The following is a 27,346-nucleotide window of genomic DNA, read 5'->3' as shown; positions in this document are numbered from 1 at the left end:
CACGTGCATGCACTGTATGTAATTCGGTCAGAGAAGTATTCTCGAGCTAATGACTGTCAGAATCTGTCAGGAACTCTGCTAATCCACGTATCTGTTCTATCTAGAACAGTTCCTGACAGGATAGTGTCAGGGCCCATGACATACTATGATGGAGCTTGTCTTGACAGACTCTGACAAGGTGTGTAACGAGTCAGAACAGTTTCTGACAGTTTAGAACTGTTCTATGACAGCGAATCCTGACATGATCGAAGAGAGGTTATAAGTGATCACAACTGTATTTAACGAACACGTAGAGTTTTGTATCTAATGAAGAGATTATGAAAGCGGTTAATAATCGTAAAAATAATAAAGCTTATGGTCGTGACTCGGTTATGGATGAGCATATTAGTCGAACTGATTTTATGATGGATATCTATGTTAAGATATATACTCTTATTGTTGATACAGGGATGATGACCGAGACATGGCTGGTGGGCAATAGTATACATTTGTTTTAAAAAAATAAAGGAAAATAAAAGAAATAATTTAAGACGCAGTTGGATACACCGTAACGATCCACGAGTTCGTGATGACGACCATAACACTTCTGTAATGATGACTTAAAACTTGTCGCAACATAACCCTGTTCCAGAAGCCTAATTGTAAGAAATCTAGCACGAAACAAAAACGTCTGCGTAGTTAACACAAGCTCTGGCATAACGTATGAGTTGTGATATAAAATTCCATACGCATGTGCTAAAGGGATCTTACCATAGATGAAAGCATTCATCTTGAAAAATTAGATTTTATACATGAAACCAGGCAGACATTAAAAAGGATTATTCCACAGTTGATAATACATTTCTCTTTATTCCTGTTCAAGTTGTTGCGATTGCAAATGAAGAAACCTCATTGTGTCTTGATCGTTTGATTCAGTACAAGGAAATCTATTACTTTATATGTTACTCAAATACAAAATTGATGGAAATTGTTTATGAGTTATTCAAAAATTATGACAATGAGAAATCGAGGCCTTCCCACGACAAGATTTGTTTTTCTTGCAAAATAAGCGAAAAAAGTCATTCTTCTATATGTCCCCGATTACTTAACAGTATGATTTTCAAATGAAAACTCAGGTTGTCAATGAAAAAAAATACAATTTTTGAGTCTGCGCCAAACAAAATTTCTAACTCGATATACATTTCCTCTTCGAAAAGATATTGGTCTTTCTTTAATGATAGACAAACCCATACCATAAAGCGAGCTGTAAAAGTCACAAAAAAAATGAAGTAGTTTTAGAAATGTTATGTAGATTTATTAAGATAATAAATTAAAGGACTCAGTCCCACGTTAATATTTATATTCCTTTTTCTTTTTTCACATTTGCTTTGTAAGGTTAATATTTGTATTTTGTTATACAATATCTGTAACCATGTTATGGTTTAGGTTTAAAATACTCGTATTATTTGTTCAAATACATCTCTCTATCCTCTTAAAAAAGAAATAACGCAATTTTAAAACAAGATGAATCCGTGAACAGCCAAAACAAAAAACAAAAGAACAAAATTCATTTTTGAAATGAAATGAAGCTTGTAACATTCCAACATACTATTTACGTTTACTGCCAGCCTGTTACAACTGTTAATCAATAAAAATCAGTTGGAATGGATGGTTATAAACTAACATACACAGGTTGTGTTTCATCGGTGGGAGACGTAAAACATAAGATAAGGTAACCAACTCTTTAATAATATTTTTACATTTCATCCAGTACTGAAAATAACTTAAATACTCTACGATTTTTCAAAGATTTTTTTTATAGATTTTTCATATTCTTAAATACTATGCTTTTTCAACACTGTATACTTCTATTCCCCATACTCAGTTAAAATTCCGACTTAAAAACATTCTACATCGTTGTTTTTCCAAAAAAGATGGTACACCTAGATACAAATATATAGTTTTTGGTAGAGAATCCTCATACTTTGTAAGAAATAATTCCAAATAATATTCCAAATATACAGCGGAAGATGTTTACAAAATGCTGGAATTTTTAATCGACAACATATTTGTCCAGTGTGGTGACGTGTCGGCATTCCAATGGGAACAAATTGTGCTCCTTTACTTGCTGACCTATTCCTTCACTCTTATGATGCTGAATTTATAGCTGATCTGATCAGGAAGAAAGAATTTCGTTTGGCTAAATTCTTCAATCTCAGTTTCCGCTATATAGGTGACGTATTATCTTTAAACAATCCTAATCTCGGGGATTTGATACATCGCATCTACCCAAAATAACTAGAGATAAAGGATACTACAGACAATGTGAAGTCAGCCTCATATCTTGACCTATACTTAGAAATCGATGGTAAAGGAAAACTATTTACCAAACTTTACGACAAACGTGATGACTTTTCATTCAGAATTGTCAATTTTCCTTTCATCTGTGGCAACATCCCTTCGGCTCCTGCGTATGGAGTGTTCATATCACAACTCATACGTTATGCCAGAGCTTGCCGAAACTACGCAGACGTTTTGTATCCCGCTAGAACTCTAACAAATAGGCGTCTGGAACAGGGTTATGTTGCTACAAGATCGAAGTCATCACTACAGAAGTTTTATGGTCGTCATCATGAACTCATGGATCATTATGGTGTATCCATCATCACCATGAAAACTGATTTATACAACGGGTCATAGTTTTCCTTTCCTCGTTTGTCTACCCCGGACTTGACTTTTTATGATCAACTCGGTGTTTCTAGAAAAGCATAGGACGCTTACTTTACCGGTGCACCTGGTCCATGCTCCCAGCTTTTTGTGGAGTCCGAGTTGCTCATTTATTTTTGTTACTTTGTATGTATGATTTTAGTTACTGTATGTTCTTTGTTGTGTATGTCTGTTTACCATGTCTGGTCTTTGTCCCTGGATTACATACTTTTGATTACCGTTATAGCCTTGGTTTCCTTGATTACTCTCTCTGAATACAATAAAAAATGTCTTTCTTTACATGAAGTCTTAAACTGTTTAAGTGTGTGTGATTCTTATTTTTGTCTTTGAGTTTCATTTCAGATAAAACTTGTCATTTGAAGGGCTGCTTCTATATCATTATCTGAAATCGTTCAAATTCGTCAGCTTCATGTCATAGTTTTCTTTTCCTCTTTCGTCTACCCCGGACTTGGCTTTTTATGAGCAACTCCGTGGGTGTTTCTAGAAAAGCAGAGGACGCTAACCCTACGAGTGCACCTATTCCATGCTCCCAGATTTAGTGAGTCCGAGATGCTCATTTACTTTTGTTACTTTGTATGTATGATTTTAATAACATCATGTTCTTTGTTGTGTTTGTCTGTTTTCCATGTCATGCCTTTGTCCCTGAATTACAATCTTTTGATTTCCGCTAAAATCTTGGTTCCCTTGAATACTCCGTGATTTTGTAGGGCTAAAAAAATTAAGAAAAACTCTGTTTATGTTAATAGCGATATCGATAGTATAAACACAAGCGGTGGAAAATCCAGTCAGTTGGCGACACACGACAAAGATGTTTTGCCATAAGAGCACTAAAAAAGTAATTTTTTCTAAAAAAAAAAAAAAGGAACATCGATCTGTGTTTTTTTAATGTACTTATGTTGGATAGAAAGACATAATTACATAGAAAAATAGTAGGAAATTTAAAATAAAAGACATTAACTCTTTGATTTATTCATGATATAGCTGATTTGTGAGGAAACTATTGTTACAAAAAAAAAATCCGGTTAGCTCTAAAAGAAAATATGAAGTTTATCATTGCGTTAGAATAAAAAATAAAATAAGGGAGGAAATTTACTCTCTGCCTCCACATTGGATCCGTCTTGGTACTATATGAAAGCCTCTGTATAGTGATATCAATAAGCCACGGAAGCGGTTACGCCTAAACTCGAAATGCATTATAATTAACTCAATGCTTATGAAGAATATGGTAGATCTATACGGTTATTAACACATGTAACTTAATGCCGAATACAATTTGGGTTGAGTAAAAAGTAATCAAAAGAACCCAGATTCTAGTGGAAATCAAGAGAACAGTGACAAAGCCCGGGCAGGGAAAAAAGACACCCACAACAAAAAAACATAAAATTATAAAGTAACAAAAGTAAATGAGCAACTCGAACTCCACTAAAAACTTGAAGCATGGACCAGGTGCACTGGCATGGCAAGCGTCCTCTGCTTTTCTAGAAACACCCACTGAGTCGCTCATAAAAAGTCAAGTCCAGGGTAGACGAAAGAGGAAAGGAAAATTATGACATTTTAAACAAATCGGTTCTCATGGTGCAGATGGATACACCGTAACGATCCACGAGTTCATGATGACGACCATAAATCTTCAATCTTGTAGTAACATAGCCTAACTGTAAGAAGTCTAGCTCGGTACAAAAGGTCTGGGTAGTTCCCGCAAGCTCTGACATGACGTACGAGTTTTGATACGAAAACTTCATACACAGGTAAAGAAAGCGTTGTAGAAATGTTACCAAAATGATAAACCCTATACAACATTGACAAACCATAGACAACAGTAATAAACCTAGACAACAGTGACAAACCATAGACAACAGTAATAAACCCTTCACGACCGTGATAGACCCTAGACAACAGTGATAAACCCTTAACGACCGTGATAGACCCTAGGCAGCTGTGATAAACCCTTAACATTAGTCAAAGGGAATATCCATATATTAAATGGCAATATAAATTTTGAAACAACCACAATCGTCTTTTCTGACTTGGTACAGGCATTTCTGATTGAAATGGGTTCAATCAGATTGTATTTAGCTTTTCTTATAGCAGCTTTCGTAATTTTGTTCTGTAGTGCCAAAATATTCTAAAACAACACAGTTGTAAGAATTCCTGTTCTTGAAGTTGAATGCTTTGTGGATGACGTTTAGACGAGTTTTCAATTTATCATTGGGCAAGGTTGTATATAGTTGCTTTCACTTCTAACCTCTCTTAAAGTCTGTTAGCAACTTTTCAGGAAAACTGATCTATGACAGTAGTTAGAACAGACACCCTGACAGATCCTGAAAGTGTCTGACAGAGCACGTCCTGGGTCAGGACACAATTTGCCCCTTTCCCTGACAGTTCCTGACAGAAACTGTCCTGGGTGGTTAGAAAGAAAATACGAAAAGCTGTTCTAAACTGTCATACCCCTTAACAGCTCCTGACACTAAATGTGCCTATTCTGTGTGACGTTATTTAGAACAGGAAGTCCGCGATTAATAATGTGTGACATATGTAAATTACCAAATCTGATTAGGAAAAAGAGCTCGTCGGGATCATCATCCCACAATCACTCAATCGTTATTCGTGTCCAAATTTTCGTTGATCACAGCCCAGTCACTCACTGTTCAAAAAATATAAATTATGTATATATTTTTACATTCTGTCATAGACCTGTTATTAAATTCAACCATTGGATTATAAAATTAAAGGTCTGTGTTTCTGTTCTAAGGGTAAAACGGTAACCGATAACTTTCAGATGTTTGATTCTCGCGAAGTTCAAGATTGACAGAGTACTTTTTGAGTGAAGGCTACTTTTGAATAACGTAATGATCACGAATCATTCTATAAAACGTTAAAATTGACAGTTCTAGCATAACAGGGCGACTGATACCTGATACCAAATTATTTCGGTCAAACTTTTTCAACAACTAACAACAAATATGAATGTGAGCACTTCCAATTTACCTATATGGTCCTACAAGGATTTATATATGTTCAACTCCCTGGGTCTTACAGTCCTTGAACCGATCCGCGCAAAGATTTGACGGATTGATCGCTGACGGATCGATGACCGATGACCGGGGACCGATATGATCGCAGTTTTGTTATGTGAAATGACGTAATATATGTTTGATATATAAGAAACGTAAAATAAAAGTATAAATTGATGTTTAAATCTCTTACGTTATGGAAATATGTGTAAAATTGACAAAGAAAACAATAAAAACCGTAAAATACAGTGCACGCCCTGTGGTCACGTGATACGATCACCGGTTAAATGGATCGGTTTGACGGATCGATGACTGACTGGAAACTGATCGGTGACTGATGACCGATCGCAATTTTTGTTGCGCGGATCGGTTCAGGTACAGTATATGTAGAAAATGTACAAATTATAAATATTAGTTTCATATTAGTGACTGTGACACCAGTATTTAAGCAAAATGTATGAGTGGGAGCAATTTGATTTTTCATAATGGTCTAAAATTACTGATTAAAATGCTAAATTTTTCAATATAACTATCATGTTGGTGGCTGTGACACATTAACTTGAGTCAAAGTTCTTTAAAATAAAATCTTATTCTTGCAAAATGCACTTTTTTCCATGAGGGTCTAAAATTAAAGACTGAAATACTGATTTGTAGGTGGCTGCGTCACAAGTGAGTTTGAGGCAAAATTCTTATAATCGACATATTTCTGCAAAATGCATGAGTGCACACACTTTTAATTTCGACGAGGGTCTACAATTATTGACTAAAATGCTATTTTTTCCAATATAACTATCATGTGGATGATTGCAACTTATGCATTTCAGTCAAAATTCTTCAAAAATATTATATACTTTCAAGGGGTATTAGTGTGAACACTTTGACGTTTGATGAAGGTCTAAAAAAAAACGTATAAAATGTTTCAAATTTTCAATATAGATACTCTGTATCCTACTGGTGTCTGCAAAAACAAAAAATCATTCCAAATTCTTTAAAGTAAGGTGCGTAAAATGTTTGTTTGTTTGTTTGTTTGTTTGCTGGGGTTTAACGTCCGAGCAGCAATATACAATAAATAGCTGATTACGTGGCTGGCTTTTGTTAAAATTTTTAAATCATTTTAACCAAAGATTATGAAAAAAAATCATTATCATAAGAGATTATATTTTAATGTATTTGTTTGTTTGTTTGTTTGTTGGGGTTTAACGTCCGAGCAGCAATAGTTCAGCTATATTCAGACGATGAACATGAAATTGATGATAAAATGAACATGAAATGATGATGAAATGAAAAAGGGATGAGACACAAGGACAACAATGGGGTCGACAAATTTTGATTGCCACTGGAAATAGGGAGAGGTGGGTAGGGTCGGGCAATTTAGCCTCCTGTGGCGGAGCACTATGGTTCCTACTCCGGGAGAATACCACAGCGGGGTTCTTTAACGTGCGAGGAACGTGACATCTTTCCCAACACGGTGCACCACTATGGTTTGCGGTCGGGTTTTCCGTATTATAGCCTGACAACCCCAGCATGTAACACGCCAGGGGTACCCCATTCCACCACCTGGGACACACATCCCAGTTGCTCTGTGGGAAGAGCGCCCTAACCCCGGGCTAGGGTTCTAAGCACTATTTAGTCGCCTTTTACGACAAGCTTAGCGCTGCTGCAGGCCTATTCTTTTAACACCCGGACCTGCACGGGGCGCGTAAAATGTACTGCAGGCAATAATTTACGTTGGTACTGCACGCCTTACATAAAAATCGAATTGAAAATAAAATCAAGTTCAAACATAGCAAGGCTTCCTTCCCGTCGAAGGAATCGGGATTCGGTGCTTCGCCTTTATTTTGGAACCACGTACATGTATTGTATGTAATTCAGTCAAAGAATTATTCTCGACCTAGTGACTGTCAGAATCTCAAAGAAACTCTTCTAATCTACGTATATGTTCTACCTAGAACAGTTCCTGACAGAAGAGTGTCAGGACCCGTGACAGATTATGATAGAGCTTGTCCAAAGCCCTGACAGACCCTGACCCTCGCGGTTCAGAACAGTTTCTAACAGTTTAATGTTCTATGGCAGCGAATCCTGACATAATCGAAGAGAGCTTAGAAGTGATCGCAATTATATATTGTAAGAGAGTCAAAACATTTAATTTAGTTAACTACAGTGATGGATAAGATTAAAATTTCGTGTGTTATTGAAAATCTGCATAGATTAATATTGATACGCAAGTAAACAGTTTCAAATATTTGTATTGCCCTAACTTCATTTGTCTTGCAATACTAGATACACTTAAATACTGTTTACTTGTAATCCAACTTTGATAATTATTAAGTTGTAAAAATTAAGATAGCTGGTAAACAGTAGATGCTGTTGTATTGTTTGGCTTTTTTTCATTTGCGGTACATGCAATAAGTACCTTAGATAATATTTTGATAGGTATGAAGTTGTGGACATTATTTCTAGTACTGTGGTGTGCAGTTCTATCTCAGCAGTGCAAGGTACCAGATACTAATTCGGTTACTGAAAATTCTCTACCGAAGAAAATTGATCCAAACTTTGGACACTATCCAAAGTGAGTAAAACATTTCAGTTTTCATACAAATAGTTCACTTATTCTGATCAGAAACAAAAATAATATGATTTTTTAAAAACTTATGAGATATCTTTCAGTTATCGCTATGGTCAAATGTTATTTTAATACAAAAGGTTTCGTCATATAGGCAAAATATAAACTAAAATGTTCACTATTGTCCCATAATTATCAATGCTTTAAAAATATATGCGACATACAACTTTTATGACTTCACGTGTTGTTCAGTTTTCTTTTAAAAAAAAACTCTAATTGATAAAAATTGCTAAAAATACAAAGTAAAGAAAGTTTAAACGACAATACATCATGTCTTATGTCAGAAGACCGGTTATGTATGAGAAAAAAAAGACTATTGGAAAAAAGAACGTTTTATTGTTTCCTTCCTTGATTATTATTGTCGTTTGTGCTGTGCTGGTTTTCATTATATGTTTTGATTGATATACTTGTTTGTTAAATAGTTACGAATATCAATCTACTTTATAAATGTTTCTTTGAACTTATCTACCCACTGTGTTATTGACTCATGATTTAACCATTTACCAAACATGATATAAATAAGTGTATAAAAAAAAACATAATTGTAGGCACCGAATAAGAAGGTTAACAAGAGGAAAACCCAAACTAAAGAAGTCTATACAACAGGAATCCGCTGCCTTGGAAACCAAATGTCTTGCGTATGTTTACTAAACACTTCATATGTTATTAGGAGATTTTAAAAGAAAACAAAATAACATACATATAAACATACAAACATGAATAAAAAAAACTTATTTGTGAGTTAGCAAACATTGTATTTATCAAAATAAAATTGCAAATACACGGGGGAAAATCAATAATTATGAGAACTGTAAATTAAAGGTATAAAAAACTTGTACAAAGTAGTCAAGGAAACAAAGATTCTAGCGGAAACTAAGAGAATGTGATTCAGGGACAACGACTCGACATGGTAAACAGACACACACAAAGAACATAGCGTAACTAAAAATAATAACACATACAAAGTAACAAAAGTAAATGAGCAACTCAGACTCCACTAAAAACTGGTAGCATGGACCAGGTGTATCAGAGGGGTAAGCGTCCCCTGCTTTTCTAGAAATACCCACCGAGTTGCCCATAAAAAGTCAAGTCTGGAGTAGACGAAAGAGGAAAAAAATATGACGCGTTAAACAGAACAGTTTTCATGGTGCAGATGGATTCACATGATGACGACTATAAAACTTATGTAGTGATGACTTCAAACTTGTAGCAAAAAACATCCTGTTCCAGAAGCCTAATTGTAAGAAGCTTTCGCGATTTAAAAAGTCAGCGTAGTTACTGGCTTAACTTATAAGTTGTGAAATGAAGTCTCCGTACGCTGATGCTGAAGGGATGTTGCCACAGATGAAAGGAAAATAGACAATTCTGAATGAAAAGTGTGGTCAATAGTTTTCTTTTACTATCGGTCTCTAAGTTTGAGTCAAGATATGAGGCTGGCTTCACATTGTCTGTAGACATTGGCAGAACGTTTTGTCGTACAAAATAGCGTATCGAAGTAAGAAAGAAATATGTAACAAACTAAAAGTTTTGCTTACAGGCGGGAACGTAAATTCAATTTTCCACTCCCAGCTGGATCCCAACTCATAGTCAGTCAAACTTGTAGTTTATATGATACACAAATAGAACTTCCGACTCATGTAGAAATAGACGGTTACAAGTGTTGGGTGCTGAAACCGTGGGCTGGCAAAAGATGTTCATATATCAAGTGTAATGGGTAAGGTTTTAAGAGCATTGTCGCCAAAAAGCAAATTCATAAGTCAAATAAATTATCATGATTTATAGTGTATTGACCCGTTTTTGATGTTTAAATGTAGTGGTTAAGGTTTGTAGTGCATTGCACGTGCAGTAAAGGTCCTATCAAATGCATTGGGTAAAGTTTATAGGGCATTGGCCCTAAAGCGGTGTTCCTATCAACGTAATACGTTGGTTAAGTGTAGTACGTTATAGGTCCATAGCACGTTGGTTAAGTATAGTAGGTTATAGGTTCATAGTACGTTGGTTAAGTGCAGCAGGTTATAGGTTCATATTACGTTGGTTAAGTGCAGTAGGTTATAGGTCCATATTACGTTGGTTAAGTGTAGTAGGTTATAGGTCCATAGTACGTTGGTTAAGTGCAATAGGTTATAGGTTCATAGTACGTTGGTTAAGTGTAGTAGGTTATAGGTTCATAGTACGTTGGTTAAGTGTAGTAGGTTATTGGTCCATAGTACGTTGGTTAAGTGTAGTAGGTTATAGGTTCATAGTAGGATGGTTAAGTGTAGTAGGTTATAGGTGGTCCATAGACGTTGGTTAAGTATAGTATGTTATAGGTTCATAGTACGTTGGTTAAGTGTAGTACGTTATAGGTCCATAGTACGTTAGTTGGTTGTAGTAGGTTATAGGTCCACAGTAAGTTGGTTAAGTGTAGTAGGTTATAGGTCCATTCTACGTTGGTTACTTGTAGTAGGTTATAGGTCCATAGTACGTTGGTTAAGTGTAGTAGGTTATAGATCTATAGTAAGTTGGTTAAGTGTAGTAGGTTATAGGTTCATAGTAGGATGGTTAAGTGTAGCAGGTTATAGGTCCATAGTACGATGGGTAAGTGTAGTAGGTTATAGGTCCATAGTACTTGGTTTAGTGTAGTAGGTTATAGGTCCATAGTACGTTGGTTAAGTATAGTAGGTTATAGGTCCATAGTACGATGGTTAAGTGTAGTAGGTTATAGGTTCATAGTACGTTGGTTAAGTGTAGTAGGTTATAGGTTCATAGTACGTTGGTTAAGTATAGTAGGTTATAGGTCCATAGTACGATGGTTAAGTGTAGTAGGGTATAGGTTCATATTAAGTTGGTTAAATGTAGTAGGTTATAGATCTATAGTAAGTTGGTTAAGTGTAGTAGGTTGTAGGTTCAAAGTAGGATGGTTAAGTGTAGTAGGTTATAGGTCCATAATACTTTGGTTAAGTGTAGTAGGTAATAGGTCCATAGTACGTTGGTTAAGTGTAAAAGATAAGATTTAAGTGTAGTAAGTTGGATTTATAGAACATTGGTAAAGTGTAGTAGATCAGGTTTATAGTACATTTATCTTTACATTGGGCCGGTCACGATTTCTCTAATATATATTTATACTGTAGTGGATAAGATTTGTAGTGCATTTGCTAGACGCGCTAGTTCTACTTTAAGAATTATCAAGGAAACCACGATTCGAATGGGCAAAGTTCGAATTGTATGGGCCACAAATAGTCTTCTTATTTCACGTTTAGTGGATTTTCAATAATTCTTATTGTGTGTTTGGTAGTATTTTGAAAAATGAGATTCACTGAAGTTTCAAAAAAGTAGACTCCATGCCAGGATCAAAAGGGAGTTTTCTTACTTCTTGAAAAAAATGATAACATTATATATGTAAGTAAGGAAAAATAAGAAAGATTAATATATGTCAATATTGTAAAACTGTGGCTGGCATGAGATATTCTCAAGTCAAATATAGCGAATTCTAATCTCATTCATGGGTTTCGAAATACGTTCTTAAAATATAAATCATAGGAGAGATATTTATAAGAAAAAATGTTGTAATTATGGACGGGTAAGTTAGATAATTTCCTATATTTATCCATGGGAATTGGAATCGTCTACTTTTATTGAAATTTTTAGAAGAAAGCAAACTTAACTCATACATAAATAATATATATTATCACTTATATATTGAAATTTGTTCTGGTTTATTTTTTTTTAATTTCAGGGACAACTGTGACGTTCCAAAATCCCCACGAACCATACCAGTAGATGATCAGTATAAATGCCGTCCTACAAATCCAAGAATAGTAAAGGTGTTTGCCTACTGTGAGAAAAAAGTCAACTACCACGACACAGAGATTTCTATCAAATTCTTTGAGGTACCATTGCCACAATGCTGTTCGTGTCTACGTTTTCAGTGTCAACGTAAGGGATAGAATTGTGCATTGATTAAAGGAAAATAGAACAAATAAACATTCAAACATGTTTTATTACTGCGTTTCTTAATCATATACAATTTTGTCTTTTGTTGACATTTTTTCCACCAATATAAGATATATATATATCAAATATACAGTACGCGATGTTGTTAAGAAAATAAAATAAAGTCAAAAATTTAAAATATGTTGTGCAAAATCTATACCTTTGATGATAAAACAATAAAGCGCATAATTACATACGAATAAGTATAAAGATCAAAGGCAAACATAAAGATATTTAAGTTTATGGAAAGACATAGAAAATAAACAGAGTAAGACAGAACTAATTACAACTGAAATAAAGTACACAAAGTAAACCGAGGGTGAATTGAATATCTATATGACAGGGTTTATATAATTCAATGTATCTGTCAGTTTCTGATGAAGCATTTGTTTCTAACAATTTGTCAGCAGTATTCTCTATTCTTTGTAAATACATATGAAAATATACTATGAAAAGTTTAAATAAAAACAAACAATAATTTCTATAGTGTTCTTGAATGGGTTCAATGAGTTTGTTGTGGATAGCTGTATAATTATTTCATTCACATTACACATATCTTTATTTTTCATACGGTGTCATACTGATGGTTTGTTTTCATTTTTCGCATTTATAAAATTTCGTCCAAAACATTGAAGTAACAATCTGTTCTTTCGTCATATTATATGCCATATAAAATTGATGTAAAAATATTTGCTTAAAAAAATATCAGTAGTTAGGTGCCTTAGTCTCAAGGCATAAGTGTCTTTCTGATATCCTCAGGCAAAAATAAACTATATACTGAGTATAGTCATATTTTTTTCTTAACCTACGTACTCAAGGCTCCTGCGCCCAACGAATGTATTTATACATATATATATACAATCTTAAGCCTTAGAATGAGTAACCCCATATTTGAAACGCATTCCATTACCCATTTAAATCATACAAAGCTCCCCAAAATGATTCTTTAAAGCTGTCTACAGTTTTATTACCAACAGGGAGAATGAGTTTGTTTAGACATGTGTAACTGGTGGGGTAACACATGTTTTGATCATTGTTAAACACGACAGAAAACGATTCTTCAGAGATAGGTGGATCAAACATCCCTGTGATAAATGCAAACAAAAGCCTTGCCTGGGAATCTGTAATGAAAAAAAAAAGTATTAGCTGTTCCTGTTTTGGTTAATCAATTGCAAAATTAAAAATTCAAATAGTGCTACTGAAACACATGTTGGTAATCCTCCTTTTAATGAACTCGTGAATCGTTTCGGTGTATCCATCTGCGCCATGAAACTGATTTGTTCAACGTGTCATAGTTTTGACTTGACTTTTTATGAGCAACTGTGTTTCTACAAAAACAGAAGACGCGTAACCTACCGGTGCACCTGGTCCATGCTCCCAGTTTTTAGTTGAGTCCGATTTGCTCATTTGCTTTTGCTGCTTTGTGTGTATGATTTTAGTTACTTTGTGCTCTTTGATATGTATGTCTGTTTTCCATGTTTGGTATTTGTCCCTGGATTGCACTCTTTTGATTACCGCTATAACCTTGGTTCCCTTGATAATTCTTTTAAACTATAGAACAGATTGGATTTATCATTGCAAAAAACTATCAATGAATGGAATGCAACTAAGTATTTCAAAAGTTATATTTGTGAAAATGTCAATACCGCTGGGTATTCAAGTCGGGAATAATGATAGCATGCATTCACACTGAAGGCACTAGCCCATGACTGTTTTTAACTGACACACGGAACTCAAAATCTTCCACCCTATATTTAAACGTTATAGTCTTCACAAACGACAGAAAGTTCAATATTCACCCAATTAGTTGACTGAACCATTGAAAAAGCTAATTCGTAAAATATTGTAGTCAAATCGTTAAAGATTTTCTTGGGTATTGATTCGCTCATATAGGCCTTATATGTAAACTAACACACTATATTCAAAAGGAGTTTTCGGGTTGATACGGATTGTGTCCTTATCGAATAAATGCTGATGTACCATACTTTTCAACCACGCAATGGAACAATTGGGATTGATTTATATCGATGAGGGCATAATTTTTTGTATGTTTGAAATGGTCTGGAGCAGATACGCCAGTTAACTGCTAGTAGTCCTTTGTTTGTGCATGATCAGTTTTTTATTTCTGTTTTACCAAGGGACTCAAACCTTTATGAACTAATTTTTATGTGTTTAATTGTGAAATATGTTTCCACAGTGGCCAGACTTTAAACGGGGAGTGTTACATGTGATCACGCCTTAATACTTTAACCCCGCTGCATTTAGGTTACAGACCACCAATTGCATCCTACGCCAAGGTACAAAGTAGTCCCTTTAGCATGCCATTATAAAAAAGTTGACAATATTTTAAATGAATAAACTTTTTTCAAAAAGGGAATTTTATGCCGATAATTTTGAGCCCAAAGTATGCTGCCTCAAAATTAAATAAACTAACTTGGGGAACTATAAATAAAGATGGTCTATATAAAGAATTTTTAGGATTCCCCAGGCTATTTTTAGGGTAGATGAGTTCCGAGTGTCAGTGCTGCACTGCAAGGTAATAAACCCTTTGTGAAATTTTGAGTGACATAGCAGTACATGTGTATGTTTCAGATGATATATGGTTTTGCTTGGGTTAAACTTAAGGTAAACTACTACAATGCAAATACCCAACTAGCTGGACGATGGCAAATGTTACTGCTTTATTCAAGAAAGGAGACCCCTCTTTGCCTTCAAACTATCGACCAATATCGCTAATAAGTTGTGTTGGCAAAGTCATGGAAAGAATTATATTTAAACATGTATATAATCATCTATATAGTAATACGCTAAGTTATCAGTACCAAACTGGTTTTCTGCCAAAATACTCTACAGTGCATCAACTTCTCGAGATATACAGTAACATTTTAAATTCTCTTGAGAAAAAAGAAATGAACTGTTTTGTTTTTTTTTTTTGTGATTTTTCGAAAGCGTTTGACAAAGTTTGGCACAACGGTTTATTAAAAAAGATTAAACCATATGGTATTTCAGGAAATTATTCAGTTGGTTTAAAAGTTACTTAGATGGTAGACGTCAAAAGGTAATGTCGAATGCATCCTCAGATGATTGCCATCTTTCAGCTGGTGTTCCACAGGGATCTCTACTTGGACCTCTTCTTTTTATTGTATACATAAATGCTATAGCAGGTAACTTGACATCCTTGTGCAGACTTTTCGCACACGACACTTCCTTCAAATACTCAAATTATGACAGTGAACAGATCCTCTCTGTAATCAGTCACGATCTGAGTGAATAGGATAAATGGTCCAAAAAGTGGCTGATGTCCTTTAATCCAGATAAAACCGAAATTATGATATTCTCCAATTATGAAACTCCCAACTTCACGTTCTCCTTGAATGGAATAGACATTCCAATCAAAAACCAACATAAACATTTAGCAATAATGCCAAGTGTTAAAAAACATCTAAATATTCTTCGGAAGTTGAAGTATCAACTTACTAGAAACACTTTAGAGAAGTTATACTTAATATATATAAGACCTTTACTTGAATATGCACCTGAAGTTTGGGATAATTGTGGTGTATGTAATGCCTCTAAATTAGAAAGACTTCAATTGTCACGGGTTTACCTATTTTTACAAAGATAGAAAAAATATATCAAGAAGTTAATTGGGAACCACTAGATGTTAGACGCAAAAGACGAAAGTTACAAATGATTTATAACATTGAAAATAAAAATGCCCCATCTTATTTGCTTGACATAATACCACCCAAAATACAATTCCTTACTAATTATCCCTTTAGAAACGGAGATGACACATTACAGCCATTTTGTAGATTATCTGTAACAAGCGAGTCTTTTTTCCCTGCTACTATTAAAGAATGGAATAAACTTGATGTATCCAGTCGACAATTAGACAATATTTCCAAATTTAAAACAGAGTTAAAGAAGGATACACACAAACCACTAGCTCCTAATTATTATTCTATTGGTGAACGAAAACTGAATATTATTTGGACACAATTAAAATGTTCTGCTTCTTCTTAAACCATGAGTTATGTAGAGTCAATATCGTAAGTAGTTCTTTATGTAGATGAGGAGATGTTGAGGATGCTCATCATTTCTTTCTTGACTGTCCCTTACACGAAAACACTCGAGTAGTCCTTATGAATAACATTAGTTGGCTGCCCGATGATTTGCCATTGAATGTAAATCTTTTGATTCATGGAAATCCAAATTTAACTTATGATCAAAATGTTGATTTAATAAAACATGTCCATAGATATATCAAAGAAACTAAAAGATTTGCTGTTGTTTGATGAAATTTGATGAAATAGTGATATGCCCATGTTTTCTTCACCATCACCACATTCCTCTCAACTCTCTTATTTTTTCTTTCCTTTTCTCAAACTCTTCTCTTCTATGTCTTATTTTTCACTTTATTTTTTTATCTAGTGTTTGAAAAATGTAATTGATGCATGCTCGGTTTGACAAAATATTGTATATTGTTATTGTATATGGGAAAGGACCTCGTAAGTATGTTTTACTTTTGTCCAATCCTTTTTGTTTATTACAAATAAAATATGTTTAAACTAAACTAAACTACTACTGAGGATCTCCTGCAAATAAGTAAATTAACATAGAGAGTAATGGGAACCTAAATTAGTGGTATGTAGCCTTAAAGTCAGGAATTTCCGATATCTGTATGTTATGTTTTGTTTAAATTTCAATTTAATTGTTTGTTGCTGGAGTATAAAGTAGCAACTATTTCATTGTACCAGTGCATATGTTGTTTTATGTCCAGCTGCAGCCTACCGTGTGGTGCGAGGTTTACCACGCCATTCGTTAAGACCCATGAGTGGCCTTGAGCTGACATGTTTCATTCTGGCGGGAGTGTTGTCTCTTTGACATATACATATATATAAGTCTAAAGGATTGTACAACGATACCGATAAAGATGTTAACACACTATAATAAAGTATATAATGGGCAAAATTTTCAGTCAACAAATAACCTTCTTCAGTGCCTTAAATAAACTGAGTGTGCCACATTGTTTTCGTCCATCCAAGGCATGGCCTAAAATCATATTGCTCCAATCAAAAACTATAACAATACCAAATACTATACACGTATACTATAACTAGTACCATAGTTATATTCCTTTCAATACTATACACGTATACTATAACCAGTACCATAGTTATATTCCTTTCAATACTATACACGTATACTATAACCAGTACAAGTACCATAGTTACCAAATACTATACACATATACTATAACCAGTACAAGTACCATAGTTACCAAATACTATACACGTATACTATAACCAGTACCATAGTTATATTCCTTTCAATAATGGTAATAGAATAGTACAATTACAGGAAGCTGATATTTATTTCTGTAGATACTTACCATCAATACTCGTGATACAAAGAGATGCTTGCTTTTTTGCTCTTTTCTGCTTTTCGTCTTTTGTGGGAATTTTATCAATAAGGGGTTCTAACTTTTGTACCATATAACTTGCAGTAATACTATATTGTTCTGCATACACAAACAATGGTTCAAACCATGTATTGTTCCTTATTGTGTCTAGAAATCCCATATAATTCAATCCTCTTTTGAGTTGTTGTATCTCAGGCAATCTCTGATCTATGATATACCACTTGGTAATATAATGAAGAAGGATGTCTCTGTTTTTCAGCTGAAATAAATCAGTTTCAGATTTTTCCCGAGATATTATTTCTGATTTTAAAGTTAAATATATATATGTTGAATATTCCGAGTTATCAAATTGTTGTAATATTTGGTTGAACATTGCACTTTGATATTCATTTAAAAATAAGTATTGCACGTTTATGTTTGATCTCTCAGAAAGTGTTTAATTACAGATTAATTACAACAATTTAACCACTTAAAGCATATCCCTTCAACGACAATTTATCCCCTTACCTGATGAAATTTATTTTGTCAATAAGTGTATTGGGAAGACATTCTTCATAGTTAACTTCTAGACCGGATGCTATACATTTGATGTTACTCCTAATGTCAAAGCATTTGATACAAAGACTTCGAGATTTAAATTTACCCCATCTCAACCCCCCCCCACCCCCCCAACCACCTATAATTCGAAATTGTAATGACAAACTAATTGCTGTAACACACTGACTAAATGGCGCTGGTGAATACAATAACGGTGTACAAGTAATCAAGTACCAGTCAATTTAAAATTCAGGCACAGCCTATGGTAAGGTGATTCATGGTGTAGGAAAACGCACGGATAAACGATGTTTGTTTGTCTACATATGCTATATTTTCATGGGACAATGCTCTTTTCTTATTTAGATCTGTACTTTTGAGAAAACTGCACATTAACCCACCATTAAAATCAACCAAATCAAGAACGATAACTCTTACAAAGTGCTTATTTCATGTACAGTCTATAAATTTTATCTAGAAGGTGCAACACCCAAATGAAGAACTGGGACTGGTTATGTGTTCTAAAGCTGTCTCTGAACAAGAAATAAATCTGAATTTGGTGGGTTTTTGACATGCATGAATCACCTTTTGTCTGAGTTTTATAAAGACTGCTGCTTAAAAAGCTGTCCATGTAAAAGTCAGGCTGATCCTATGATTTGGGTAAAACAGTATATATTTTTTCCACTATATTTAACGATTTTAAAGTTCCCTTATAAAGCAACTAAATTTTGCACAAAAATAATTTTGAATGGACACCCTCTTAATTCTTTATGATACTTTTGAGATAAACTTAGAAAAAAACACATAAATCAAAAGTCTTATTTTGAATTACAAATGATTTTTACTCTAAAATACAGAGGGACATTCATGCAATGATATCTTACTGTCATCTGCTGACCTGCTGGCCAGCCCACGAAATTCAAACAGTTTGCACCGTCTTCAGTTACAGCGTTCGTCATTTCGTTTTCAGTTGTAGAATCCATGATCTGTCAATTGACGATTAATACAACTTTCAATCAACAATATATCATATAAGCTCATTTTAAGGACATGAAATCCTATGCTGGGGGTGATTTGTCGATCTAAAGATCCCATATATTTATTTTAATATACTGAAAAGGATGCTTGAAATAATTGAATTTCATTAAGATATGTGATACTTTTTTATTAGTGATTATATGGTAATTGAGTACTTACTTTCTTTGCAGTATTCCATACTTCTCCCATAGGTAGATCACTTACATTTAAGTTCATTTCAACCTCGTCTTGACACTTATCTAGAATTGTTAGGAAAATGGCCTTATTTAGATATGGGAAACCACAATCTCCATTTAATATTGCTTCAACAATAGCAATACCTAATGCCATAAATTCTTCCTTTTTTGAAAAGTCATGAGTTGGTAGTTTATTACGTCCTGATCCTTCAAAATGTCTTTTGAGACACTCTTGAAAGAAAACTGAGTAGTATTGTCGTCTGAACCCGTTCCCATCATAGTCCAAGTCCTCATTTCCGGTAAAATGTATTGTGGGTAACTCGTGTGTTGGTTTTATCCCAGTTCGGAGGTTTCGAATTTTTCCAGTATATCTCGCCATTGCGTGTTCATATATTTTATCCCTGTCGACTTCGATTTCCACGATTTTTTCCTTGTTTTCTGTAATTTTGTCAATGACTGGTTTAATTCCTTCTCTATAGGAGTAAAGGTCTGTAATGAAAATGTTATATAAGGGTTAGCCATATTAGAAACAAAATACTGCAGATTTTAATATATGTTTACCGGTACATGCACTAATTTTCACTTCAATATGTACAAAGACTACTACATGTATATAAGACTACAACTTTTAAGACTAGCATTATCATATCTAAATGCATATATATTCTTTCCTACTAACCTGACACAGCAACGTGGGCAATCCTCATTGCTCCTTTCAGCAAATCCTACAATAACAAGGACGATTTTTAAATCTCACTGCTCCATCGTTATTATACCTAAATATAAACAATAATACATACACCTAAAATTTATGTCTTCATTGACTCGTCTGAGTGTCTTAATTCTATATTCCCGATGCATTGGAACAGTTAAAACAAATAGAACTAATCAGAAAAAAGAAACAAATAAATATCAAACATCGCCGAAAATAAGAAATCAAACATACATTTACAAGTAATAATAACTCATGATACTGATATGCATAATATGAAATATCTAATAAAACTGCCTCAAACCCATTGACTGACCCGCTCGCTGTCTTGGAATGTGTGTTACCTCACATTGTCTTGGGTCTTAGTCTTGTGGTACATACCTCTTACCCCCTGACTGACCAGCTTTCACTGTTTGGATCTGTGCGTTCCTTTCCGTTGTCTAAGGTTCTTGCTGTGTGATACATACCTCAAACCCTTTGACTGATCCGCTTGCTCTCTTGGATTGTTTTCCCTCCCGTTGTCTTAGGTTATAGCTGTGTGATACATACCTTTTAATTCTGACTGATCCACTCGCTTGCCTTTGATTGTGGTACCTTTTCTTGTCTTAGTTTATAGCTGTGTGATACTACATACCTCTAACCCTCTGACTGATCCGCTCGCTGTCTTGGATTGTATTACCTCCCATTGTTTTATGTTAAAGCTGTATGATATTACATACCTCTAATCCTTTGACTGATCTGCTCGCTGTTTTGGAGTGTGTTACCTCCCATTGTCTTAGGATATAATGTGATACTACATACCTCTAACCCTTTGACTGATCCGCTCCCTGTTTTGGATTGTGTTACTTCCCTTGTCTTAGGTTATAGCTGTGTGGACATACCTATAACCCTCCAACTGATCCGCTCGCGTTCTTAGATTGTGTTACCTCCCATTGTCTCAGGTTATAGCTGTGTGATACATACCGCTAACTCTCTGGCTGATCTACTCGCTTGCCTCTGATTGTGTTATCTCCAATTGTCTTAGGTTATAGCTGTGTGATACACACCTCTTACCCTCTGACTGATCGGCTCCCTGTCTTGAATTGTGTTACCTCCAATTATCTTAGGTTATAGCTGTGTGATGCATTACCTCTAACCCTTTGACTGATCCGCTCGCTGTCTTGGATTGTGTTACCTCCCATTGTCTTAGGTTATAGCTGTATGATACTACATACCTCTAACCCTCTGACTGATCCGCTCGCGTTCTTGGATTGTGCGTTACCTCCCATTGTCTTATCCTAACTGTACAAAGTATAAAATTTTATAAGGTAATGCATGCGTTATTAACTTTATTTTTGTGCAAAATACGACTTGTGTTTCTTTTTTTATTTTTATTTTTCACATCTGTTATGAGTAGTTCTTTAATTTCTTCTTGTTCATTTTTATAATGTTATGTCTTTATTTTTTTCTGTAAATAGAAATATACAATACATGCATATTGCCGGAAAATATCAAAGCTTCCCCGGGTTAATCTAACTGTTTCGAAGCGAGTACAAATGAATTCATTTTAGGGAATGCTAATGTATTGTTTTATCCTGCAACATCATTTTCTAAATAAAATGGCAAAATTTGTCCAAAATAGTTTATTCTAATTTTATTCGACATCCTTTATGTCTATAGTGGATAGCTTAGATGCAGGATAAATGTGTACTTCGCTTCAGTTCAGTTCATTCCACTGCAATATACATGTACATGTAACGGATCGTCACAAGAGACACTTGACACGCGTCATATACAATCGTCGAATAGATGAAGCAAGTTTAGCTTAAGAAAAGCACAGGGTTATCAAAAAACGAAGAAAAGGAAAATTTTTATTCATTGCAGTAGAGAACATTTTTTGATTTACCATATGCATGCATGACCAACATCGGTTGCATTTCTATTTAAAGACTACAAACTACATTCTAGAAGTTAAATTTATGTGGTCTACATTATCTTTCGTGTGCCACTTACCGACCGGAGTGGACAGATCAGGGCTATTGGTCACCATTAAAGCATGCTATTGAATTGGCGTACCAATGTAATCGAAATATTATCATTGCCGGTGACTTAAACTCTGACCTCCACGTCATAAACAATAATAGGCTAATAGATAAACCTACTAGGGTAACTGACCATAGCCAAACGTTATTAGACCCCATCATAATATCTGACTCCTTAAATTCTTTATACTCGGACGTATTAGATGTTCCAAAAAAAAACATCAGTGACCACGATGCCGTAATAGCACTAGCTGAATGTCCAAAACCGACTTTTCGATCTTTTAAACGGAAAATCTGGCTATATGATCATGCAGTTGTCAATAAGTTTTCCGAGATGATGTGCGATAGAGACTGGTTTGAGTTGTTTAACGGGAAATCTGTTGACGAAACTTGCGAAATATTTACTGAAAGATTTCAGACAATTGATGGTGACAGCATACCATCAAAACATGTTACCATCCGCAGTCGTGACAAGCCATGGTTTAATAACCAAGTTTGTAAAGAAATTCGTATAAGAGATAGACTACGGAAAAAAGTGCAAAAGTTTGGACGCGATTCCGATAAAGCACGGTATAAAAAAAAACAAAGGAATAAAGTTAACAATCTTAAACAATCACTACTGAAAGAAAAGTTTGAAAATAATTTAGATAATATTATCTTAGAACACACATCGAATCCTAAGGCATACTGGAAAATAATGAAAATATTAATCAAATCAAACAAAGGTCCCAATGAATTGTCACCCTTACAAATTATCATCAATGACCGCAGTGTAGACGTGATATATCAACAACAACTTTGCTAGACATCGTCGACGTCATTCAAATTCTCAGGCTAAATAAGGCATCAGGACCAGACCTGATAAGTCATAGGATGCTAAAAATATGTCCCGAAATCATTGCTAAGCCACTAGAATTAATATTCAATAAATCCTTACAGCACGGTATATTTCCCTCTCAGTGGAAACTTTCAAACGTGATTCCAATTTTCAAGAAAGGTGATACTTCATTACCCTTTAATTACAGACCCCTTTCTCTTATAAGCTGTGTTGGGAAAGTAATGGAAAGAGTTGTTTATAAGTACATTTACAACCACCTTCATTCAAACAATGTACTATATAATTTTCAATCGGGATTTCTACCAGAACGATTCACAGTTCATCAGTTAATTGAAATGTATAACAATATACTCAATTCATTGGAAAAGAAAGAAATATGTTTTGTATTCTGCGATTTCTCAAAGGCCTTTGATAAAGTATGGCATCGGGGTTTATTGCATAAAATGAAATCATATGGCATACAAGGTAAACTCTTGGATTGGTTTCATAGCTCTCTGAAAGATAAGAAACAACAGGTAGTCATAAAGACTTCTTCGTTAGATCTTTGCAATACGTTGGCCGGAGTGCCGCAAGGCTAAGTATTAGGACCCCTTTTATTAATAATATATATAAATGACATAGCAGATAGTTTATTTTCCCTTTGTATGATTTTTGCTGATGATACATCTTTCAGCTACTCAAGCAACAACATAACAGAAAGAAAAAGTATTATTGATCGCGATCTTTTATCGTTTGATAAATGGTCAAAAACGTGGTTAATGGACTTTAACCCAAATAAAACAGAAATTATGATGTTTTCAAAAGTCGATCTTCCAACTATAAATTTCAGTCTGAACGGGAAAGACATTCCGCTTAACAAAACTCATAAACATTAAGGTGTTACTTGCAGTGACGACGCAAAATGGAACGATCACATGGAAAATCTAGCTACCTCGATTAGAAAGCATCTCAGTACTCTTCGAAAATTAAAATTTAAATTATCTCGGAATCACTTAGAAAAACTATTCACAGTGTATATCCGACCTTTATTTGAATATGCCTCAAAAGTCTGGGATAATTATGGGATAGTAAACACTCAAAAGCTAGGAGCTTTACAACTCGAAGCTGCTAGAATAATAACTTGGTTACCGATATTCGCCAAATCAGAGCTAGTATATCGAGAAATTGGATGAGAAAAACTAGAAGATCGAAGAAAACTTAAAAAAATAAATTTATTTCATAAAATTTATAATAAAATGGCTCCGGATTATTTACAAGATGCCACCAAAGATTCAATCTACTACAGTATATCCGCTTCGGAATGGTGAAGATATCATTGTTCCCTTTTGTAGGCTGTCGGTGACTCCTGAATCCTTTTTTCCATCAACAAGAGTTAAATGGAATAAACTAGATAGAACACTAAGGGAGATTCAGGCACCCAAACAATTTTAATCGAGTTTACTGCAAACAAGTGATATATTAACTGTTCCAAAACATTTTTGCTACGGCCCAAGAAATTTAAATATATTGAAAACTCAATTTCGTAATTCTTCATCCTTTTTAAACTTTGATTTGTATAGAGTCAACATTATACAAAGTCCATCGTGTCATTGTGAAACTGCTCACCATTACATTTCGTATGCCCTCTTTATAGCAATACAAGAACCAAACTAATCAGCCACCTACAGTGGGTTCTCGAATTTTGCAATATTGACTTATATCTACATGTTGGTCTTGCAGAAAATCTATCAGAAAAACAATATCAGTTGTGTTGGACTGTGTATATTCCTTTGTTCAATGCACGAAAAGATACCTTATTGCTTAAGCCGAATTAGTACACATCACATCACATCACATCACATCACCTAATGTTATATTTTACTGTCTCGTCTTAACTTTGTAAAACATAAATAACACTATTGAATTTGTATGCCTATACTTTATTGTAATTATTATTAATTCAGGAGAAGACTTCATAAACGCAAAATAAAAAATCCGACACATGTAGTCTGTACGTATGCCTATAGGTAGGCGAGGCAATATTGTGGTTCTTCATATAAAACGGGGTTAGAATCTTTACAGTGATGTTGATGTATTTCCACACTTAATGTTAACAGATCGGAAATTTAAATGACATTTTAGGTATCTACAGAACAAACAGAACCCAAAGTATGTAAACGCATACACCATTAATCCAAATAAAAACATGTACACATGTCTACATGTCGTAGATATGGTCTTACTTTGTGTAATGTGATATTTTTCCCTCTGTTCGTTGTCAGTGTGTACATACTATTATGGCATTCCTAATTTGTTAAATTCAAAATTAGGAACTTATAAATACATAGTTACTTACCCAAAAATAGTTATATCACTAAAATCATCGTCGTTCTCCAAAGGTAAACAAATGCAATAACTTGCAATTTCCGAACCAAAACAAAATTTTATGGCATTTAAACGTAGCGGTGTAAATCATTATTTTTGAACACCGTCCAAATTTCAAATTAAAATCGATTGTGAAATATACGGTATCATACTTATAACGCAGTAAATGTGTATGTAAGAAACCTGCAGATACCTGTTCAATGTCTTTATCAGAGTGATTTAAATCTGTAAACTAATATTCTCCATTTGTTTATGATATAACGTACTGTAACATCAACATTATATGCATTATAATTTTTAGATCCAAATGCATTCAGAAAACACATTAATACTATGTTTTCGGATTTCAGCTATAAAAGTTTGAATGGACGTTACAATTAAATTACATGTACTTACGAAAAAATTAGTTCTCCTTGGAGTAGGTATCCGTTATCTTAATTTTGTAAAACACTGACCAGTTATAAGGAAGAGATCTTCTTATTCAATTAATGTTTGTAATGTTCTGCCAACCCGTTCATAAACGAACATCGGAAATGAGACATAATAAACTTACCCATCTGATACAACCGGTTCATACTTTCCAGTGGTGAATATAGAAATAAATCACGGAAACTCCATTTTATCACCACGGGCTGGCCGTTAACGTCGCATTGTTTTACCCTGAACGATAGCAAAAGGTTAATTAACGATCTAATTGACCAGCCCATGGTAAAACAATGATAAAATTGATCTACCGTGATTTACTTCGATTTTGATATGACTAGTTTCTTCATACATGTATCACTGAGTAGACGCAGCCTATGTGTTGCACCAAATGTTGGTCTTGTGTTTATCACTTTTTTACCATGGCTGTGGTCTAAAGAGCTTTGTATGATTTTATGCGGTGCTTACCATTCATGATTGGATAAAACCATTCATCCAAATAACCGAAACAGCAATATGCAAATGAAGAGGATACATAAAAAATCCATCCGCCATCGATGAAAATTTTTGAATGAACAATATGCAAATAACCATTAAAGGAAAATCACTTCACCAATGATAATAATATTATAATAATAATAATGTAATTATAACTCTAAATGACACGACGCACGTTCAATCACGCCACTGGCCAGTGTGTACATTTGACCTGGCCGCCAAGACAAAAATGAATTTTTCCTAGTTCATGTAACCATTGAATTATCTCCCAAAAAATGCTTTCAAGAAAAATAGAACGACGCAAAGATGAATTTATTCCCTCATAATATAGATAAGCAAAATCGTACAAAAATGTTATACATTGTAGGCTCCCGTAACCGTCTTTGATAATTTAGGCAGTCAGTAGGTTCTGTTGCAGGGTGACGGTCACCTAGGAGCTTATAACTAATATTGAAGGGCATCATATTAGAAAATAAAAATAAATGAACTATCAAAGCTCCACTACACACTTTGAGTATGGACCTGGTGCAGTAGTAAGGAAAATGTTAACTGCCTCACTAGAAACATGAAGTTGTTATTATTGTGTAAAATATGAGTCAAAACAAAAGAGGTAATCTATGGCATTGTAGCCAAACCTGCTCTCATGGTAGAGATTGTATTACCATGACGATCAACCTGTTGGTGATGTCAACTGTAAATCTTTCAAAGTGATGACATTAATAACACATTTGTAAGAAATTTAACACGGACCGAAAATACGGTGAAGCCCCAGAAAGCTGAGATGTAATAAAAAATCTAAACAACATAAAGACTCAGTCGGGATTCGATCGTACGAATTTCAACACTCGAGGCAAGCAAGATTCCACGAGACAACTGAGAAGATCCAGATAATTTAGTTGGCGTAATCTGTATGTCGTCATTGAGTGACTCAGTAACCGCACTTTACGTATGCAGGTATATTAATAAACAAAATTTAATTTTGAAAGAATCAATGAAAGGGCT

At 34.4% G+C, this 27,346-nt stretch overlaps 2 protein-coding genes across 4 annotated transcripts; one reads left to right on the top strand and one right to left on the bottom strand.

The window, feature by feature from the left end:
* The first annotated feature begins 1,627 nt into the window (after nt 1–1,627).
* On the top strand, nt 1,628–12,323 carry LOC148609056 (uncharacterized). Its single transcript, XM_088596390.1, has 5 exons — nt 1,628–1,711; nt 8,154–8,289; nt 8,892–8,981; nt 9,881–10,057; nt 12,059–12,323. The coding sequence occupies exons 2-5, from the start codon at nt 8,156–8,158 to the stop codon at nt 12,267–12,269; spliced, it is 612 nt and encodes a 203-aa protein (XP_088452516.1). The 5' UTR covers nt 1,628–1,711; nt 8,154–8,155; the 3' UTR covers nt 12,270–12,323.
* LOC148609055 (uncharacterized) lies at nt 12,307–25,588 on the bottom strand. 3 transcript variants are annotated; one of them, XM_088596387.1, is made up of 7 exons: nt 25,395–25,588; nt 21,415–21,481; nt 20,168–20,213; nt 19,472–19,977; nt 19,159–19,260; nt 17,711–17,999; nt 12,307–13,436 (listed from the first exon to the last, which is right to left on the bottom strand). In XM_088596387.1, the coding sequence occupies exons 2-7, from the start codon at nt 21,466–21,468 to the stop codon at nt 13,222–13,224; spliced, it is 1,212 nt and encodes a 403-aa protein (XP_088452513.1). In that variant the 5' UTR covers nt 21,469–21,481; nt 25,395–25,588; the 3' UTR covers nt 12,307–13,221. The 3 variants fall into 3 exon arrangements, with proteins under 3 accessions (XP_088452513.1, XP_088452515.1, XP_088452514.1); XM_088596388.1 differs by lacking the exon at nt 12,307–13,436 and adding an exon at nt 13,443–15,684 and having other exon boundaries at nt 25,395–25,575; XM_088596389.1 differs by lacking the exons at nt 21,415–21,481; nt 25,395–25,588 and adding an exon at nt 21,247–21,385.
* Nucleotides 25,589–27,346: the final 1,758 nt, after the last annotated feature.

This window comes from Perna viridis, chromosome 8, assembly GCF_037379345.1.
Source record: "Perna viridis isolate PV_CMFRI_1.1 ecotype Kerala chromosome 8, ASM3737934v1, whole genome shotgun sequence".
Taxonomy (NCBI): Eukaryota; Metazoa; Mollusca; class Bivalvia; order Mytilida; family Mytilidae; genus Perna; species Perna viridis.
This window is presented reverse-complemented; position numbering and strand designations above follow the sequence as displayed.

What these genes read in the sequence shown, in the direction of transcription:
- LOC148609056 (XM_088596390.1), top strand. Translation starts at nt 8,156, where the DNA reads ATGAAGTTGTGGACATTATTTCTAGTACTGTGGTGTGCAGTTCTATCT. An exon ending in TTGGAAACCAAATGTCTTGC is followed by an intron (nt 8,982 to 9,880) that starts GTATGTTTACTA and finishes TTTTGCTTACAG; the next exon opens with GCGGGAACGTAAATTCAATT. An exon ending in TCATATATCAAGTGTAATGG is followed by an intron (nt 10,058 to 12,058) that starts GTAAGGTTTTAA and finishes TTTTAATTTCAG; the next exon opens with GGACAACTGTGACGTTCCAA.
- LOC148609055 (XM_088596387.1), bottom strand. Translation starts at nt 21,468, where the DNA reads ATGGGAGGTAACGCACAATCCAAGAACGCGAGCGGATCAGTCAGAGGG. An exon ending in GATCAGTCAGAGGGTTAGAG is followed by an intron (nt 20,214 to 21,414) that starts GTATGTAGTATC and finishes TTGTTATTGTAG; the next exon opens with GATTTGCTGAAAGGAGCAAT. An exon ending in TGCCCACGTTGCTGTGTCAG is followed by an intron (nt 19,978 to 20,167) that starts GTTAGTAGGAAA and finishes TTTTCATTACAG; the next exon opens with ACCTTTACTCCTATAGAGAA.